The 19647-nt window shown below is 40.0% G+C and overlaps 2 protein-coding genes across 3 annotated transcripts; one reads left to right on the forward strand and one right to left on the reverse strand.

Annotated features, from left to right (window-relative positions):
- Positions 1–356: 356 nt before the first annotated feature.
- Positions 357–5042, forward strand: LOC122887428 (tubulin beta-2A chain). 2 transcript variants are annotated; one of them, XM_044220642.1, is made up of 5 exons: positions 358–542; positions 917–1025; positions 1291–1299; positions 2248–2358; positions 3596–5042. In XM_044220642.1, the coding sequence occupies exons 1-5, from the start codon at positions 486–488 to the stop codon at positions 4678–4680; spliced, it is 1371 nt and encodes a 456-aa protein (XP_044076577.1). In that variant the 5' UTR covers positions 358–485; the 3' UTR covers positions 4681–5042. The 2 variants fall into 2 exon arrangements, with proteins under 2 accessions (XP_044076578.1, XP_044076577.1); XM_044220643.1 differs by lacking the exon at positions 1291–1299 and having other exon boundaries at positions 357–542.
- A 3901-nt stretch (positions 5043–8943) lies between these two features.
- Positions 8944–18806, reverse strand: LOC122887429 (desmoglein-2-like). Its single transcript, XM_044220644.1, has 14 exons — positions 18541–18806; positions 17693–17815; positions 16861–17016; positions 16610–16751; positions 16351–16514; positions 15853–15987; positions 15579–15764; positions 15176–15453; positions 14907–15049; positions 14583–14804; positions 13833–14063; positions 13366–13493; positions 12573–12914; positions 8944–12282 (listed from the first exon to the last, which is right to left on the reverse strand). Exons 1-14 carry the CDS (start codon positions 18592–18594, stop codon positions 11269–11271), a joined length of 3318 nt encoding a protein of 1105 aa, XP_044076579.1. The 5' UTR covers positions 18595–18806; the 3' UTR covers positions 8944–11268.
- Positions 18807–19647: the final 841 nt, after the last annotated feature.

A 19647-nucleotide genomic window follows, 5' to 3' on the forward strand; every position in this document is an offset into this window, starting at 1 on the left:
CAACGGCTGTTTTATACAGGTCGCTATTTATCATAGTTCCGGTCCTCCATAGTTTATAGCTGATTCTGAACTCACACAGCTCGGTTCTGACTGGATCAGCACATGTAGAACTGCAGCCTTCAGTAGGCGATTACACTGGTAGCCTAAAGCTTGACATTTCCTGGCAGGGAAAACATTTGCCTGAGCTTTATAGAACAATCTCAGTCTAGCGAAAAAAGGCAACATTTTCCCTGCATGGGACAGGGTGATGTCAGGAGGATGATGCGGCATGATCCTCTGGTCCACTGCATCAAACCGGGGCGCTCCTATTGGCTGACGGGGATACTGGGATGCTGCGCCGTGTGCAACGTCACCTGACCAGCAGCACGTTTATCTATCTCGCCGGCTCAACACTCGCCCTAGAAATGAGGCAAGTGCTGATTTTGAGAAACACAGCGTCAAGAGACTGAAGACTGGACGCTCTTTGCCCGCATCCGCAGCGCACCATGAGGGAAATCGTTCACATCCAGGCTGGACAGTGTGGGAATCAGATTGGGGCGAAGGTACAAATATTATCATTTAATTTAGGAAGAGGAACAATTTTAATGCGGAACGTCTCACGCGTTATTATAGACTCGAGTGATTCAAGTAATTAGTTTGACATCTCTTGGACAGAAAGAAATACATATCTAAAAGAAAGTTTGAGATAGATTATTAATTGTTTATATATGTGCAGGATGCGGTTCAGTCGGGCTGGGCTTTGCTGTGCTCTGCAGTGATGTGGCCCCCTCTGCTGCGTGTCATTTTCTCACCACGCAGATGCGCAATTACTAAAATGAGGCATGACGCACATGCTTTAACTCGTTTTCACACCACGTTTTGTCACTAAATGACCCCAACAATTGAGGTTCGTATATTTATGTTTGTCCCATCTTAGTTCTGGGAGGTGATAAGTGATGAGCATGGCATCGATCCCACCGGTAGTTACCAAGGTGACAGTGACCTGCAGCTGGAGAGGATAAATGTCTACTACAATGAGGCATCAGGTAAAAAACAAAAAAAACAAAAAACATGCTACATCTGAAAAATTTACCACTACATAAAGCTTTGTTTCCATTGCTTATTATCCTTGCATGACCTTATGCTATACAGACCTCATTTGAATGCCATGATATGCTCATGTCACTAATTTAGCTGCAAGGGGAAAGTAGGTCCCATCATGAGTGCAGAAAAAATTAGGACAGTGAATCTGCTAAAATATCTCTCTCTGTCTCCCTCTGTCTCTCTCCCTCTCTCTGTCTCTCTCTATAGGGAGTACAGGTATCTACAGTCTCTGTATAGCTGACCCTGAGATCGCTCTGCCTTGGTCTCATCTCAGTATCTTACTTTATTGGTGTTGAAGGTCATTCCAAATGCATCGATTGAACAGTCAAACAACGAAGTTCAGTAATCATATGGCTTTGTGTCTAGTGCTTCAGCCTTTGGACTGATGCGGTCAGAAAAGGACAAGTCAGTGCAGATCTCAATCCATTTGATTGAGATCAAACGGTGCCCACTCATCCGCTTTGGATAAATGAAAGGCCTGCACAGGAGGTGCATGTAGGCCTAAACTGCATAGTCACTATTACTGTCTACCCCTATCCGATTTGCTAGCAGCAGGCATTATTGATCTTTGTTTCCATGTTGCATGCTGGCATTAGTGTCACCAACTGGATCGCTATTGCATGTGGATTGACTAAGCATCCCATAAATTAATTTCTCCTTAAAAATTAAGAGAACAGACTGGCAAATGTTTACAGAATCAAGACAATGAGAGAAAAAGAGGCATGGGTAGGGGAAGATTGCACCTTAGTTTAAATGGACTCATGCATAGCTCAGCACTGGTCTAGAATAAGCAGTGCAGCATGCTGCAGCAGTTTGCTTGCATGAGGGGTTAAAGATGGAGAGGGTGGAGCAAAGTAAAGAAACAAACAATAAAAGGCACCATGCAGTCTTTAAATGTCCAGCTTGATGGACAGGCTGTAATATCCTTTAAACAAAAGGCTGTTTACCTAAAAGATTACATTAGCAAACAGCGCCGCTGTATTACCTTTTAGATCAGTATACTTAATATGGAGAACATAATCTTTTGAAATACAGTCACGTTTTTTCCATGGTTAACTACAAATGTTCTGACATCATGCACACTGAGACTGTCGATATCTTACTCCACCCTTCCATCCACTACCTCTCTCTATCCCTCTATCCTCTTCTCTTTTTCATCCAAAGGCAGCAAATATGTCCCCCGTGCCATTCTGGTTGACCTGGAGCCAGGAACCATGGATTCAGTCCGTTCCGGCCCATTTGGACAGCTATTCAGGCCTGACAACTTTGTCTTTGGTGAGTGGACAATAAATCATGGTGTCACCACTCATCCTGAACCAACTGCATATACATAGAATATGTATGTGTCATCAGCTGCTGTCATATCCTGTAAAGCTGTGCTTAGTTTCACTTGAGAGCACTGTACAGTACTATATATTCCCAGCACAAAGCTTCTGCAGCCTCTCAGCAATGTGTCAGGAGTGTGATGCATTGCCCATGTGCAGCTGTGTCAGACTGAGACAGCTCGCTGGGTGACTCAGCGAAAAAGAAATCAACTAGGACATGATGCTGCAGTGCTGATCACAAGTGAGGATACAGGGGTCGATAAACTCAGCCACAGGATGACTCTGCATTTCTCCTTACCAGAAAATATACAAACAGAAGAACTGTCTTTAAGCTTTATGATAATATACTGTATATGTAATTAATTCTGAACCAAATAATTATAAATACAGATGTTTTCATTTATAATTAATCATTTAACGTTTCTGGGTGCTCGTTTCTAATGAGGCATACTTAAGGTTGTATTGAATATGTTGTAACAAATGGCTTTATTAATGGTTAATACATGATTTATTAATGCTTTATAGATCAGTAGTAAGACATTAAGAAGAACAACATTAGGGTTGCCAATAAGAGTGTACAGCCATGCTAGCGGCTCTGTGAGGCTGTACTTAGGAACTCAGTGGTGCTTTGAGATAAAAGCTAATTTCAGCATGGCAACATGCTAACAATGACTGTGTTTAGCAGATATAAGTTTTGCCATGATCACCATTTAGTTTAGCTTGTTAGCATTGTAACATTTCCTAATTGGCGCTATACACAAAGTACAGCTGGGGCTGATGGGAATGTCTTGTTGTTATTTACTCCAGTCAGTTTTTCCAGGTACTTGGTCATAAACCAAAGTATTAGGCAAATTGGAAATCGGACCTAATTATGACACTAGATAAAATCAGGGGATCACCAAAGTTATTACAATTCAGCTTGAGCTGCACCAAATTTTATCCAATAGTTTTTGAGACAGTTCACTCAAAACCACAAATGTCAACCTTATGGTGGCACTAGAGGAAAAGTCAGCAGACCGCTAAATTCATTAGGATCCATCCTCTGGGGACTATGAATGTCTGTACAAAATTGCATGGCAATCCATCAATAAAGACTTTAGTTACAACTTATATACCTGTTATGCCAGAAAGCGGTACCATTATTTGTCCAACATGATTTGTCTTTAAACATTACATCCATCATGCAGGTCAAAGTGGAGCAGGAAATAACTGGGCCAAGGGTCACTACACCGAGGGTGCTGAGCTGGTGGACTCAGTACTGGATGTGGTGAGGAAGGAGTCCGAGAACTGCGACTGCCTTCAGGGCTTTCAGCTCACCCACTCACTGGGTGGAGGCACAGGTTCAGGAATGGGTACACTGCTGATCAGCAAGATCCGTGAGGAGTACCCCGACCGTATCATGAACACCTTCAGCGTCATGCCCTCCCCGAAGGTGTCTGACACTGTGGTGGAGCCCTACAACGCCACTCTCTCTGTCCACCAGCTAGTGGAAAACACAGATGAGACCTTCAGCATTGACAATGAGGCCCTGTATGATATTTGCTTCCGCACCCTGAAGCTGACCACACCTACCTACGGAGACCTCAACCACCTGGTATCAGCCACCATGAGTGGGGTGACCACCTGTCTCCGCTTCCCTGGCCAACTCAACGCTGACCTCCGTAAACTGGCTGTCAACATGGTGCCCTTCCCCCGCTTGCATTTCTTCATGCCAGGCTTTGCGCCCCTCACAAGCAGGGGCAGTCAGCAGTATCGTGCCCTCTCTGTGCCAGAGCTCACACAGCAAATGTTCGATGCCAAGAACATGATGGCAGCCTGTGACCCTCGTCACGGACGCTACCTCACCGTGGCAGCCATCTTTCGCGGCCGTATGTCAATGAAGGAAGTGGATGAGCAGATGTTGAGTGTGCAGAACAAGAACAGCAGCTACTTTGTTGAATGGATTCCCAACAATGTCAAGACCGCCGTTTGTGACATCCCTCCCCGTGGCCTCAAGATGTCCGCCACCTTCATTGGCAACAGCACGGCCATCCAGGAGCTGTTCAGGAGGATCTCTGAGCAGTTCACAGCCATGTTCCGCCGCAAGGCCTTCCTCCACTGGTACACTGGAGAGGGAATGGATGAGATGGAGTTCACTGAGGCCGAAAGCAACATGAATGACCTGGTGTCTGAGTATCAGCAGTACCAAGATGCCACCGCTGATGAGATGGGCGAATATGAAGAAGATGAAATAGAGGATGAGGAAGAAGTCCGCCATGATGTTCGCCACTGATCGTAAAACACTGACATGACACTGAGTGAACCAGTCCCTCAAAATATTAATTGTTGTCGGACAGTGCAGTGAGATCATAAGAAGTACGCTAGACATGCAGATGTTCAACTAAATATTGCAGTGTGAAGATCACAATGAAATATAGCTGTTTAGCCAAAATTATATTGCATATAGATATGGCTTATACTGACAAAGATCATGAAAAATATGCAAGTACCATAGTAATTGGTTTTCCAAGTCATGCTTTGCCAGTGTCAAAAATAAGTACAGTCTTGTCCTAAATACAGTTTTGTAACATTTACTTCAACATGCATTCACTGTCTTAAGTCTCGAATAAAAGATCCAGTCCTGTCAATACTTCATGTCACATGTCATGTTTTTATTTGATCGTTACAGGTGTAAAGGTGAATAAGGGTGAAATTGCTCTTTATCAATCACACTATAGGTCCTTGTTTTAGTTGTAATCTGTGATTTACTATATTTACCATAGAACTCTATATGGTATGCATGATACATGATTTTGTTAAAAAGGATAGGTCTGGTGATATTCTGTATTTTTCTAACTGTCAACAAATCCCATAAATACAGACAACTGCATTGTAGTTTTTGGTCTTTTCATGGGATCTGTTGACAGTAATAAAAATATAGAATTTGCCAGCCTTATCCTTTAATGTACAGTGTACCTTAGCTCTGTTATGGCCAAACACACCTTTAATTTATACACAGAGTCCCTAATGACGAATAGCAACCTCTTATCAGACACATTTTGCACTTATATATAGTTGAGCAATCATAAGACTTAAAACTTGACTTAAAAGAATCTTGTTTGGTTTGAGTTTCGTAGAAGTATGGAAACCATTGTGAAATCTTGATCTTTTGCATACTTCTGCAACTAGGCATCAGATTTACACACGTCCAAACTACCAGGGAGGAGCTCAGTGACAGTAAATATAAATCTGTACAGAAAATGCAAAGTAATAGGAACATTTCAAAACATACATAAATCACATGCAATCTAAGAATGATGCACATCATGACAGTGACATGATGAAACTTGCTGACATTGACACTTGGCTTCCTGACAAGCACACATTGCCATTCAGATAGGGCAGAAACTGGCTGTTGAACTACTCTCTCAGGGTTATAAGTTTGAAATATGTTACCCGTCTGGCCACACCCCAGTCACGGCTGTTAAAGCAAGAATTTTCAATTTGACGAATGATAGAAAACTTCTGCTTTGACATGACTTATGGCCAAAAGAGCAAAAACATATAACCCATAGAGAGTAGTGGAGCAGCATTTTTATGCTCTCAGCCAGATGGAAAAAAAATACTCATCACAGGCTTTTTGGTATGTCTTTAGAAGTAAAGCAAAAAAATATTATGCATAAGAGCTATGTCTCTCTGGGGCCAGTTTCACAAATATATGTTAGACTAGTTTGTAGTGTTAGGCCAGTCTTAATGTTGCTTAGATTAGTCTAATGCAAGTTAGACAGTTTCACAAAAATAAATACAGACTTATTTTAAGCCTAAAAAGTTAGCCACCTTACCCCCAGGCTAACCCAGAACTACTATGTTTCCATAGTAACAATCATTGGCACCTACTGACCAGTGTTTCCATGGTAACAATCAGTGACACCTGCTGACTAGTGGTACCAAAAAAAGAAGAGGAAACTGAAATCATAATTTGTTGTTTTCTAACAATATTGCAGAGCGAGTAATGAGAAGGGAAACAGTATTTTGAGAGACCAGTAACATGTTAGCAGAAGTAGCCTACTTTGCCCTGCCACTTCAAGAAGCCACACAGATTTTATATGACTGGAAGTTTTTTGTTTTGTTACACTCTTCCCTGAATTTTTCCAGTAAAATGTTGTAACTGTTAAATCCTTCCAGAAGGGAAACATTTTCTGCTGAGCGGTTTAATGTGGTTACTTGGTCAGCCATTAGTTTTATTATTACTTAGAATAGTGAAGAACTAGACAGCTTTGTGCCACAGAGTTCAGACGTGTATGTGAAGTGTGACTGTTAATTTGACCTAAGCCATAGTCAGAGTCTATCTTTCTGAAACCGGCCCCAGGTTCGAAAGATAAAATTAGGCTTTTGCCCAGCCACATGTCATTTAAAACCACTCTTCTCGGCCATGTTTTGACTTTTGTAATACATTATAAATGACTTGAATACTAATCTGTCAGGGAAACCTGTTTTTCCACTTTCTCTTCTTTGTTTACGTGAAGCATGACTAAAGCTTATTTAGTCAGTAACAAAGACACCAGTTGTATCCGTTCTACATAGGCATGCCACTGTCTACTTGGAAAAGTTTGAAGCAAAATCCTCTTGTCATTTCAACCTCACTGAATGAAGAATGTTTTAACTGACAAAGAAATATGCTGTATGTTCATAGGTCCCGAATGGCTGTTGTGTTTTTAACCTGGCAAACTCCACAGTCAGTGTGTCTGAATGGTTTCCATGTGTGCATTTGACAGTTAACACCAAAACAAATTTTCAGTTCAACTCAACTCAACTCAACTGATTTCACACATCAGAGTTGGTTTACAGGTCTTGCGGAGCACTACTACATATGTGACAAAAGCTGTATAAAGACTTGTGGCTCCAGAGGGAGCTGTGTGAGGTTTAATAAAGTGCCTCAACTGATGTCACATGAGTCAGCGTAGGTTAGGGCTGAAGTTTGGAAATGAGACAAATCTGGAGGTGTGGAGTTTAAAGAAGTGAGTTTACCAGACTTCTGTAGCCCGCCCCTCTTCTCTGCTTGAGGTCTATTTCTTCTTCTTCGATTTTGCTGGCGGGCTACAAACCAACGTTAAAGGTTAAAGGTTTCCAAAATGTTGTTATAATTTTTGTTCAGTGCATTTTTAGCAAGCCTATTTCACTCTATTCCAACATGTGCCAGTATCCAGCAGAAATGAACTATTCCTAGTTGCTGTAGATTTAATAAGACCATATAAACCTCAACCAAAAAAAGTATTGCAGCAGCAGAATCTGAACATATCACCGATGATTAGGATTATTCACTTCTGCTGTGCATACTGATAACCTGTTTGAGATTCTCTTAACAATTCCTTTGTCAAATTCCTGTAATGTATGTACCCATCCCTACATGTTTGTTATTTGAGTGTCTTGATCCCACACTTTCCAAATGCATGATTGCCTCCATATCTTGAACATCTTTCTTTTCCTTTGCACTGGCTGGCAGTATGACCCATTCTTTGGCATTTAAAGCATCTTAATTCCAGAGGAATGAACTATCTTACTATATAGCTGAAGAAGCCTAGCATAACTTTTCTTGGGAGGTTGTTTTCAAAGTCGATGGTTAGTGACAGCGTTTCTGCTCTTTCTCCATTTCTTTTAGTAGTAATATGTTTAGCATCAAGCACTTTTCCTCCTTTTCAGTTCTGTTTTGATATCCTTCATTGAGACAGATAGTGGTACTCCAGATATGACTTCCATATATCTAGCAGCTGAGCCAGGTTCAGGTTTTTACTTTTTTACCATCCAGTGTAGTCATTTTCAGAAGAGTGTTTAGTTGTTCTTGACTCACTGCATGTAGCTGCAAGTATATGCTTGTTATTCAAGTATTTTGCAAGCTTCACTTTGTCTACATCCTTTTCCAGAGCTTTAGCCACCGATATGAGATGAAAATGCTCAACAAATTTAGTTATGACTTTCCAGTCATTGTTTTGGTTTTCAGCCCGAGGGCTTAGCTATGCCCTAGCTCTCTTTGCCATTTCATCAGACTCTGCCCCTGAACTGCTTAAATTACCATGATTTCCATTCTTATTTTTCTTTCTTTTGAACACCACTTTCTGCCACTCCATACCTCCATGATCCCATCCTTTATCCTCACTCCCAAAAGTCATGATTGTTACATTCACAATATAGTTACCCGCTACTCAATTCTGAGTAGTAGTAAAAGTTTGTTGGTCTGTAGTTTTAGTATAAAAATTCACTGTGATTGGGTGAAATGGCATTATAGACATTATGATGAGCAATTTCAAATCTAATATGCCAGAACACCATATTAATTTATCAAACGCTTTTAAAAAGAGTACTGCACAATACAGTGGAAGGATGTATTTATTTACACCTGATTTGCAGTGCAAATACAATTTGAATGCCAATTTGAGGTCATATGCAAGTGTACTTAACATACTTAACATTATCAGTAATATAATGTAGTGCATTAGAATGTTCCTATATAATCTATCAAATATCCCAGAAGTGTGAAATCAGAATCAGCAACAACAGCTTTTTTTTCCTCTATTCGACTTTATTATGACAGGAGGTGCAAAACTTTAAAAAAATGAAAACATTCTCATTATCATGTCCAATACTACTGATTTAGTACAGCTCTGTTCCAAAGCAATATATGCTATATTCATAGAGCATATTAGAAAACTAGAGATGAAAATACATACATACAATAGCAACAACAGCAATATCAAACAGTGTCATACCACCAAATGTTTTCAGTGCTTGGCAAGCTCATCCTTGATTATTCTGCCTATCCACATACCCAAATTATATTAACTTTACACACACACCCAAACACACAATAAAAACAACATATTAAAAGTCTATCTGGTAATTATAGCACAATATACATTTGTAAAAATAGGGCCATCATGCTATTGTACAAATATTTTTACAGCCTTGGCACTTCTTCAGTCTTTTGACAAAAGGGTTATTATAATAGTACAATTTAGAAAGCCACACATATTCTGTAGAAATAATAAAAAGAGTGCAACAATAAAATAGAGATTTTGTGTAGTAGTCTCTTCTTTGGTTTACAGTCTGTAATGACTATGTAGTGTACTAATAAAAACAGTCTAATCCCTTCTTGGTGCACTAAATTATTCAACACTTTGGCTTTGGTTGTTCTGCAGAGGGTGCTTTCATCAGTTTTACAGTACAAACAGCATTTATCTATGTTCCATGCAGTTTCCAAGGAAGCAGTGGCCACCCATATAACACATCCCGATAACAGTATAATTAAGTTCAACAATCTAAAGGTCAGCAGAAAAGCTTATGGCATGGCTAAAGCTAAAATATTATAAAATGCAACCCAAGCATCTTTATAATCACACCACACTAAAAAAATACAGTACTCAGAGCACTAAAATGTAGTGTTCAAAGCCTAAATGCAGCATTATAGTAGCTACAGAAACTTTGTTCTACATCTGCTTTAGTCACTCTCAAAATAACTGTGTGCTTCTCAAGACTACCGACGTACGGTATAATTAGTCATTATAGGACTTTCGCAGCCATGTTCTGTGTTTTTCTAATCTAGAAGAGCAATAAGTAAGATTTCAACTGCACCAAGCATAAAATGATCATAGTAAAACTGTAAGGGTTTAATAAGAGTATTGATCTGTACCAATGACATGACTATTTGCCAGGTGTTGAGATATTTGGCTTTTAAAACTAATTATCCACTTTCCATTTCATCATCCATTATAATAACCTTGTGAGACTTTAGGAGCACATAAGTTCCATCACTGGTTTAAAGACTATAAGTTGTAAAATTAGACAGCTATGGGGAGCATTTAGTCCCTTTTTTTGCACTGATGCATTATATGTTTTGTGTTTCTCTCTTCTCTTGTTCTTATTGGGGTGTGGATTTGTTATGATTGGATGGCAAATTTGATTATGCAGGTGAGTCCTTGCTCGTGATTGGTTCCCAATTGCAGCCTCCAATAACTCCAGCAGCAACCAGTCCAGTGGTTCCCTTCCTTCTCCAGCCTGGCAGGATGGGAGCTGAAATAGGAAGGGAACTCGCTGATATATACCTGGATCATCATGTCGTAAATAATCTAGTTGACACTTACTTATAGCTGCCCTTTGTTTGTTTGTACTCTGCTTTTTCCAGTTTCTCTTTGGTTAGGAGATATGGTCAGAGGTTCGTTATTTTTGTTTGCTAGGTATGTATACACTGTAGATCTGACTGGTTTAGTTATGTTTACTGTGGCTGTTCCCGCCCTGAAGCCATGGTAGTTTTGTACCTGAAATAAATACAGTGCTTTTAGAGCTGTCATTTGGTCCCTCTTTCACATTCTTGGGACCTGTGAAAGAGGGAATTCACACTTAATTTTTTTTCCAAGGTTTTCCCTCTGCTGGGATGTAACGACAGAAGTCATATAATGCCTCTTAAAATATGTTGCTTCGTCCCAATTCTGTACTTAACACTAATATCGTAAAGTATACACTTTCAACTAATGTTGACAGAGCCTCATTTTAGCAGGTGGCATACAAGAAATTAACACACTTTTTGGTATTAACAAACATCAGAGTAATTGTCCTTAACAGTATTTGTATGGAAATCCAATGCCTTTTATGACCATGATAGCCATGTAGTCAATACCATGTGTGAGCATTAGTGTTATCACTTGACGAGGGCACACAGCATTGCACTTTTGGTCAAGCCTGACTAAACTATCCTTTTGCCAGTTTTACCAGTCTATCTGTATGAACATATATGTATCAAAATACTGTAGTATATTTTAGTATACTGAAATATATTTCAGTATATATCAAAACAAGTGTGACAGTGGATATGCTAAACAGAGGGGTTGCTTTACGCTCTTGTGCTAGATTCAATATTTCTCTCTGTGACTGAGACCTTCTTATGTTGCACAACCACTCTCTGGCTCCCTTGCAACTTGGGTGTGGCTTTCAAGGCAAAGTCCTCATTTGACCCAGTAGAACCACATGAATCCAGTGAAAAACTCTGAGTTTTCACCTGCACACCTTGACCTCTGACCTCCAAACCCTGCTCTGTAGACCCATGTCCTGTCTGAACAAAGCCCTGTGCTAAGCGTGCACCTTGTTCTCCACTTGAGGCCCCATTCTCCACCAACAACACTTGTCTGGACCTGGAGACAGTTCCTTGTGAAAGGCCTTGTGCTACCTGTCTTGTTGCTTCACCCATTCCTGCTTGCCTATCTACAAGGACCACACCCTGAGAACCTTGGAGGCCACCAATCTGCACCAGCCCTTGACTAAGCCCAACTTGGCCTACTTGACCCACTGTCTGCTGGGTGCCCCCTGGCACAAACACCACTTGGGGCTTGGGCTCGACTACATACATGGGCGTGGCAGCATAGTACATTGCAGGCTGCTGTATGAGCAGCGTCTGACTGGGAATCAAAATCTTGTCCTGGACATGTACCTTGGGAACGGTGGCTGAACCCTGGGCTCTCTTAGTGATTCGCTCCTCCTGGACGATGGTGGAGGAGCCAGACGCTACATTGGAGGTGTTGAGGGTGTTGATGTTGACGTGGTCCCTGTCCCTGAATGTTTCTGTGTGTGTATGGAAATGTGTGTGGGTGGAGGGCCTGACAGGAGACACTGGTCTGGGTGGAGAAATAGAAACCCCTGCATTCACAGACTCAGTCACCAAGGTTGACCCCTGACAAATCTCAGCCAAGGTTTTGAATTTAGGCCCAAGGTCATTGAGGAATGCAAGGTCATCATCATTCTCAAGAAGGCTGCAGCAACCTACAGAACTTGCCTTGGACTCCTGACCCTCATAGTCATAGACCAGCAAACTGTCCTTCTGCAGGGACTGCTGTGCAGCATGGTTGGATTTCTGCAAACAAATAAAACCAGAATATATTGAGTCTACAGTCAATAATACTTGTGATAGTACGGTACAGCTTTTACTTGTCCTAACATACTGTATAATGATACCTGGCTATGTTCTATATGAGAGTTACATTTTGTAAGATATATTCTGGGGCCAATCTTTTTTAAGTCTGATTTTCATTCCAACAGTGTAAGCTAATGCTAACTGTAAATTACTAACTCATCACTGAGACGTTAAAACAAACTTAAAATTCTTAATTTTTTTTTAAAACCAATGACATTATATGTACTCACGCTTGAATAATACTCCCCCAGGAACTGACCAGACAAAGCCATCCCATCAAACATCTCAGCTCTGTATTGGGAGAAATTATGTCTTTGCCCTGTCATCATCCCAGCACCTATATAGTCCATCTCCGCTTGCCCACTGGAGTGGTTATACTGGTTGTACCGATACATGTCCTCAGCTGTCAAGGTTGCAGTGTTTATGGCACCACATATGGTTGTTCCTCCACCTGCTGCTCCACCTACTTCAGCCATTTCTCTTATGTACCTCTTTCCCCCTAATGTGTTAATGTTCTTCATATTAATTGTGCCACCATCAACTTCCACTGGGGCATGTAGAAGAGGAACATCCTGTGAGAAAAATGTGAGATCCCATCAGAGATGCAGCATTTTGGGCAAATTTGATTACACATTTTTAAAGCTAAAAATATCTAAATATTGTATAAGATCCATTCATACATCAACCTTGAGGGATATACATCATCAGTGACATCATTCATCAGCAAAAGGTTCCTGGAAATCAGCATCACAGAGAACCTGACATGGTTCTCTCACATCTCCACCCTCAGAAAGCTCGGAAACAGCTGTATTTCTTTCTGAGCTTTCTGATCAGCTTCTTCCCTCAGGCTGTGAGACTCCTAAATTCATCCTCAGCACTCCACCATGAGAAATAGTTTTCATTTCTATGACTTATTATTTATTCACTAATCTACTGTATGTACATTTTTTTGAGTAGCATAATGGGAAACAAAACAAAATCTAGTTATACAACCCTGTGTTGTAAAATTATCAATCAAAGTACCTTATCTTCTCCTTGTCCCTCAGTATGATATGAGATCAGCTGTTGTTTTGTATCAAATGGAATGGACTTGAAATCTCCAATAGCTGCTGCACCTCCACACAGGCAGAACAGCAGCAGAAGGGGCACCACTGAAAAATACACACATCTGACACTATGTCAACAGAAATTATAAATTCTAAAAGTGTACTGGTCAGGTCAAATAAAGTCCAACCATCATTTAGTTGATTACTTTCATTCAACAACGGGATTTAACTTATGGGGAAAATACCAAATAATTAATTGTGTAATGCATGTAGAGTCATGAGCTGTGTCTTTCAAAAAACTGCCTGTGATCCACCCATTCTTAGTTAATCTCTCCAAGCATGCTACAACATGTTAAGTTAGGCAACATTGTAGGGGAAGGCTAGTGATTCTTATCAAAAATAACCAACCAGGAAGAGAAAAGAAATCAGTAACACTCTACTCACACAGCAGAAGCAGCAGTCCCAGGAGCAGAAGCAGGACACCTGAAGATCCAAAACCTGCAGTCTTTGTACTGCGCGACATACAGGTTTTAGTGTTTTCATGGCAAGTACAAACAATTATGTCTATCATCTGAACGTCAGCACATGACTTTCCCTGCTGGTCTTTGACCTCCACTGCCACTTTGTAAGTTCCTGGCCACAAGTCGGCTTGGTCCCGCAGAATGGCTGTGGTTTCTGAAGAAAGAAGAGACCCACATTTTAACTGTGCTGTTATGAAGAAGTTTGTTTGTGCCTTGTAATGCTTCCTTTCTTTATACGTAAGTGATAAAACAAAGATGGACCTTTTTCAAGACAGACATTTACTGTCATGGCAGGAAAAGCACAGATGAGGCTAATAAAATGAATGATGGTTCCATTCAATTTCAATTATTATATGAGCAAAAGACCTCCAAAGTGTTTTTGGAGCTTAAAATATAATGTATTTGCAGAAACCCTGCAGCAATTTAAGCATGTTTGTGTTATTCATACAAATTTGTACCATCTAAAGCCAATGAAACAAACTATAAAAAAAAAATTAAAAACTGTGCTGCATTTTTCATAATCTGCTTGCGAGTCCTTAGAAATCTAACATTTTGGAGTTAAAAACTACAGCTGATTACAGAATTTGTCTAAAAATACCTTTTTAATGCAAACCTTGAAGAGCATTTAACGATGATTTGCTGGAAATCTGCCACGCCATAATTGTTATCTTACCATTAAAATGCTCCACTTTCCATTTCCCCTTGCTGCTCTCCTGAATCACAGTGTACTCAAATGGTGCTGAATTGGGGAACTCATCTTCGTCCACAGCTGTGGCGTAGATGACATTATCCTCGAGGCACATGGTCTGAGCTGTAGTGATCAGTTTAGGACAGTGATCATTAAAGTCCTCCACCTGAATGGCTATGGTCCCTGTGGCAGTTTTGGAGGGCATATCTGAAAGCCAGTTGAAAGAGAGATTAATATTAACCTGTTGTGCACCATATTAGTCCACTGGAGATTAATAATAACTTTTACTTTCATATTTACAGAACTCACCATTGGTTATGCATATAATTTTGGCATAATATGTTCCATTGACCAAAAACTTGGACTCTCTGTCAGGCAGTTTATTCAGCTTGATATCTGCTGTGTTTTCATCAATAATCAACCAGTTGTCATCATCGAGGATTTTGGCATACCTGTAAATATGAAAATCCATGTATGTGAGGAAATAAGCTATTAATGTAAATACATCAATTCAGAGACACAAAGAGAGATCTCTAAGCATCTGCTGTTTAGTAACATCTTTCACTTTGTGGCTGTACCTTACGTTGGTGGCCGTCGTTAGCGTGTCACTGTCAATAGCAGCATAGGTGGCGATGACTTTCTTGAGGGAGATGGAAGTGTGGTCCTCAGAGACAGTCACCACTTTGACACTCGGTTGGAAACGGGGGCCTTCCTTCTGATTGACCACATTGATTTTAATGGGGTAGGTTTTTGAGGTTATGGCCCCTGTCATAGACCCACTGCCAAAATTGTACTGTGCTTTGTTGGAAACACCCACTTCCAAGTTGAGCACCTTTAGTTCCTCATAGTCCAAGGCCTGCAGATTCAAGGATAATGCACAGGATATGGAGTTCACATTAGTCTTCGTAGTGCTCGTTGAAGCACACTCGTTCATATTACTGTTTAAAATTTCAGTGCATCAAAATGAGACTACTCTTTTACCTTGTGAATTGTGATAATTCCCTCATTGGTCTTGGAATCAGTAGTGATATTGCAATAGCCTGCCTCATTCCCTGAAATGATTTGGAAGACAGCCAGCCAGTTGTCAGTGTGAATCAGATCCATGTCAATGGCTTTGATCCTCATCACTTCCACATTGATAGTGTTCTCCTCCACACTCCCTTCATACTGCAAATAATACACACATCAACAATTGCTTTAGAACCAAATTAAAGAAAAATAGAAGTGTTGGTTGTGGTAACTGTGTCACACCTACCAACTCTTTTTCCAGGGTTGGAATATTGTCATTTATGTCCAGAATTTTGATCTCAATTTCTCCGGTTCCTGTATTCCCTCCCGGTTGTCCATTCAAGTCTGATGCTTTTATAGTCAACTTATATGTATCTTGTTTCTAAAGAAAAATAGATCAGAGATACAATTCACTGATTAATACATTCTAATTTTTAGTTTCCAGTAAAAGGGGTTGACTAACATGAGTATGAGATTCTGTCTTAATATTTTGTTAAAAATTGCTGAAAATATAAAAAATGCTTCTTTCTCATTGATGATGTCATTCAACAAGTAACAGGGAATTATGTTTATGGTGGAAAACAGAACACGGTGTGATGATTGTATTTTGACTTATCCATACAAATGAAAGTCAGTCATGGGGTATGACCTTTCCAATTCACCAATATAAGAGTTGAAACCTTTTCCAATAAATAGAATTAGTTGTGCTAGACAACATGAGAAGAATTTCAGGTCAGTGCCTCACCTCCCTATCTAGAGTGTTCTGTCGAACCATGACCTCTCCAGTCTGAGAGTTGATGTAGAACATCCTAGCTTTGTTACTCTGCTCCACAATGCTGTAGAAGATGTGGGAGTTGGCCGTGCCCTCTTGATCATCATCAGTAGCGATCACTTTCATCACAACAGTACCTAGAAATCAGTGAATGAAATAATACATCAGTTTATAGAGTACAGGTAAAAATACTTTGCCATGTCACAAATATACTGTCGATGTCCTAAAATACCTGCTGCACTTGATTCATTGACATATCCGACTTGCTGTACTTTAATGACTGGTGGGCAGTCATTCTCATCCATTACAGTAATGTTGAGGTCAATTTCTTTTTCAGCGTAGGTCCCGTTGGAGAATTTTGCCATACCTTTTAACTACAAAAACAAATATCACAACTACTTTACCATTTCCTCACTGAGGATATGGTAAATGTGTTTTACGCATTGTTGTGATTTTACAACCATGATGTATAAGTGCTCTTACATGATAGAAGGCGATCTCCTCCCGGTTCAGTATGGAATAGATTTGCACAAAGCCAGTGTTACGGTTAATGCCAAATACACCTTTAGGGGGCTGGTCAACACCAGGCCCCTTTAGAAAATACTCTATCTTTGTATAGTTCTCCTTATCAGAGCGAATCTGAAAAACAAATACACAAACACAAAATGAATCCACCTGATCAGGAAATCTAAGACAAGGAAAAGTGTAAACATAGCTTATTTACTGTAAGTTTTTATTATAAAATAATACACTTCATTTTTTTTAACTGTATTCTATGAGGCACAGTTTCAAATGAATGTCATTCAGATCATGCAAACATGATATGTATACTAAGCTGAAGTGTGGCAACCAAACTGCTTTTGCTCTGATGAGAACAACCACACACAGATCTGCATTCTTGATTGATAGCAACATAGCTCATTAAATTATGTCCAACAATTACAGCATGGCTCGGATCCTAAAACAATATCTGGCTGTGATATGAAACTAGATGAAGCTTTAGAACATCAAACACAGGTGTCTGTGTGTGTGTCTCATTATCAGAACTCATTGCCACATCCTGTGTCTGAACTGACTCATTATGAATATGGAAGTTCTCACACATACTCATACATATAAAAACAAAGTTGGCCTGATGTTAAAACCAGCAAGGTGGAAAATACAATCAATCGACTTGACAATGATGTCATTATTTTAAGGAATGAAATGTTGCTGTACCTATGTTAAATATTTCTCAAATAACTGTAAATGAAGAATTAGGATATTCAGTTTTAATAGAATTCTTTGGACAGAAATAGAACAAAAAAGTACACACTCTGGCGATACTCTCCAATCCGGTGTAATCATGGTTCTCCTGTAGCTGTCTGGGAGCTGTGATCCATTCTCTCTTCTGTCTGTGTAACACTGGCCCATTTCCTTTGGCCCCCACAGGAACAAGCTGCAGGTAAACAAAGAGGGAGGAAAAACTTGATCATTATTAATGTGTAATAATTACAAAATTCTATGGCATATTGTTGTTGCTCCTGACTCAGAAACGTGTGCCATTAGTTTACACATTATGTCTTTTACATCATGAGAGGTTTGACCCATTTGAGGATCTCAGGGTTATACATTACACACTAATAAATGTGTGCTCACAGCAAATGGATTATTTTATTGTTGAATAATAAAATAATAAAATATGACCCGTCAATAAATTAATAAATACAAACATCCTCTCTTTTACTTTGCATTTGAAGGGGGAAAGTCTCCGTAACTTTTCACGACATAACTGGAACATTTTCACTTTTCATATTACAATCTACATCTCAGTTGTCTCAAAGTTTAAAACCTCCTTCATGGTTGAGACGTCGCGCCCTTAAAGTTTTTCCCACATCCAGTGAAACAGTTATGGAAAGCTGCTTTGCTGGACAGGAAATAAAGAAAGAGGTGTTGCGTGACCATCCAGCACAATAAGTGAGGGTCCATGTAAACTGCGCGTTTACTTTTTTCTTTGGTATCTTTAACTGAATACCCGATGGTTTAACTTTGACTACACGCGTACAGAAATCTAATGAGTTCAGTACCTCACCACAGAAGAGCCACACCTGTTAAACACCAGTTTTTCTACACACGATAATGACCACCTAACAATATGCAGCATGCATTGAATCGTCTACTCACCGTTAGGAAGAACGCCAGCAGAGTAAACAGGCTGCTTTTCAGCAGTGGAGCCATCTTCTTGAAAAATATAAACTCCTGTTGAAGTGAAATCGCGTCGACTTAACTCTGCCTGGTTTCGTGCAGACTTTGACCTCTTTGAGGGTAGGGACGTTTACAGCAATAGGCGGTCCCTCTCTCCGTTTGATTGCTCACAAGCTTCTGCTGATAACAGGCGGAGAAGGGAGGTGGTAGGTCCCCTTTGTACTTAGCTGTAATGTTGGTGTGCAGCCTATTGTCTCTGACCGCGCAAGAAGAAAAGGCAGACTGGACCGAGAAGAAACCCAGACTTGTTTTTTATTATGAATCTGGAGTGGCAATGTGTGAAATCATGTTTTTGTGGATAAAAACGTTGCATAACAATAAGATTAAAAAAAAATCTCCATCTTGACTTTGCAGTATGGGATTAAGTCTATTTATTTATGATCTTTATTCAGTTTATAAAAATGTATTGGGGTCCTTTTAGACTAATTTCCTCACTCATCTGTAAAACTTCACCTGTGCCTGTGAAATTCCCAAGGAGTGCACCTCTGTTTCTGGCTTCACCACTCATAAACATTCAGCTGCACAGTGGAGAGAGTGTGTGTGCATGCAGGCGTTGCCGAGTTTGTTTTACAGAGAAAAGCTGAGAGGGGAAAGGACAATAAGATAATGGTGCAAATTGACACAGTGAGTTTGTGTTGCCAGGTTACATGAAACTTTCACTCGCCATATGCAGAGGTGTGTCGGAGATGGGATGTGTTTCCTGAGTATTCCATTCATTTCTGTGAAGGAATTCTGATGTGTTTGTATGACAGCACATTTCACATTTCATTGGTATTCTGCAACTCCTGTCATTTGTTTTTCTGACAGTGAGAGTCATTGCTTTTTAAGCAATAATTTATTCGTCATTGGCTTCCTTCATCAGCATCAACAGCAGTATGAGCACAAAGGTGAATGGGTGGTTTCGATGGCATCATATGATGCATGACAAGTACATGATAAAAAGTTGCATGTCAGAAAAAGAGTAGGAAAAACAAATTACTTTCAACTCACTTATGCTGTGTGAGACTGAAGCTACCAACTTTCTTG

The sequence above is a fragment of the Siniperca chuatsi genome, linkage group LG13 (genome assembly GCF_020085105.1).
Source record: "Siniperca chuatsi isolate FFG_IHB_CAS linkage group LG13, ASM2008510v1, whole genome shotgun sequence".
NCBI lineage: Eukaryota > Metazoa > Chordata > Actinopteri > Centrarchiformes > Sinipercidae > Siniperca > Siniperca chuatsi.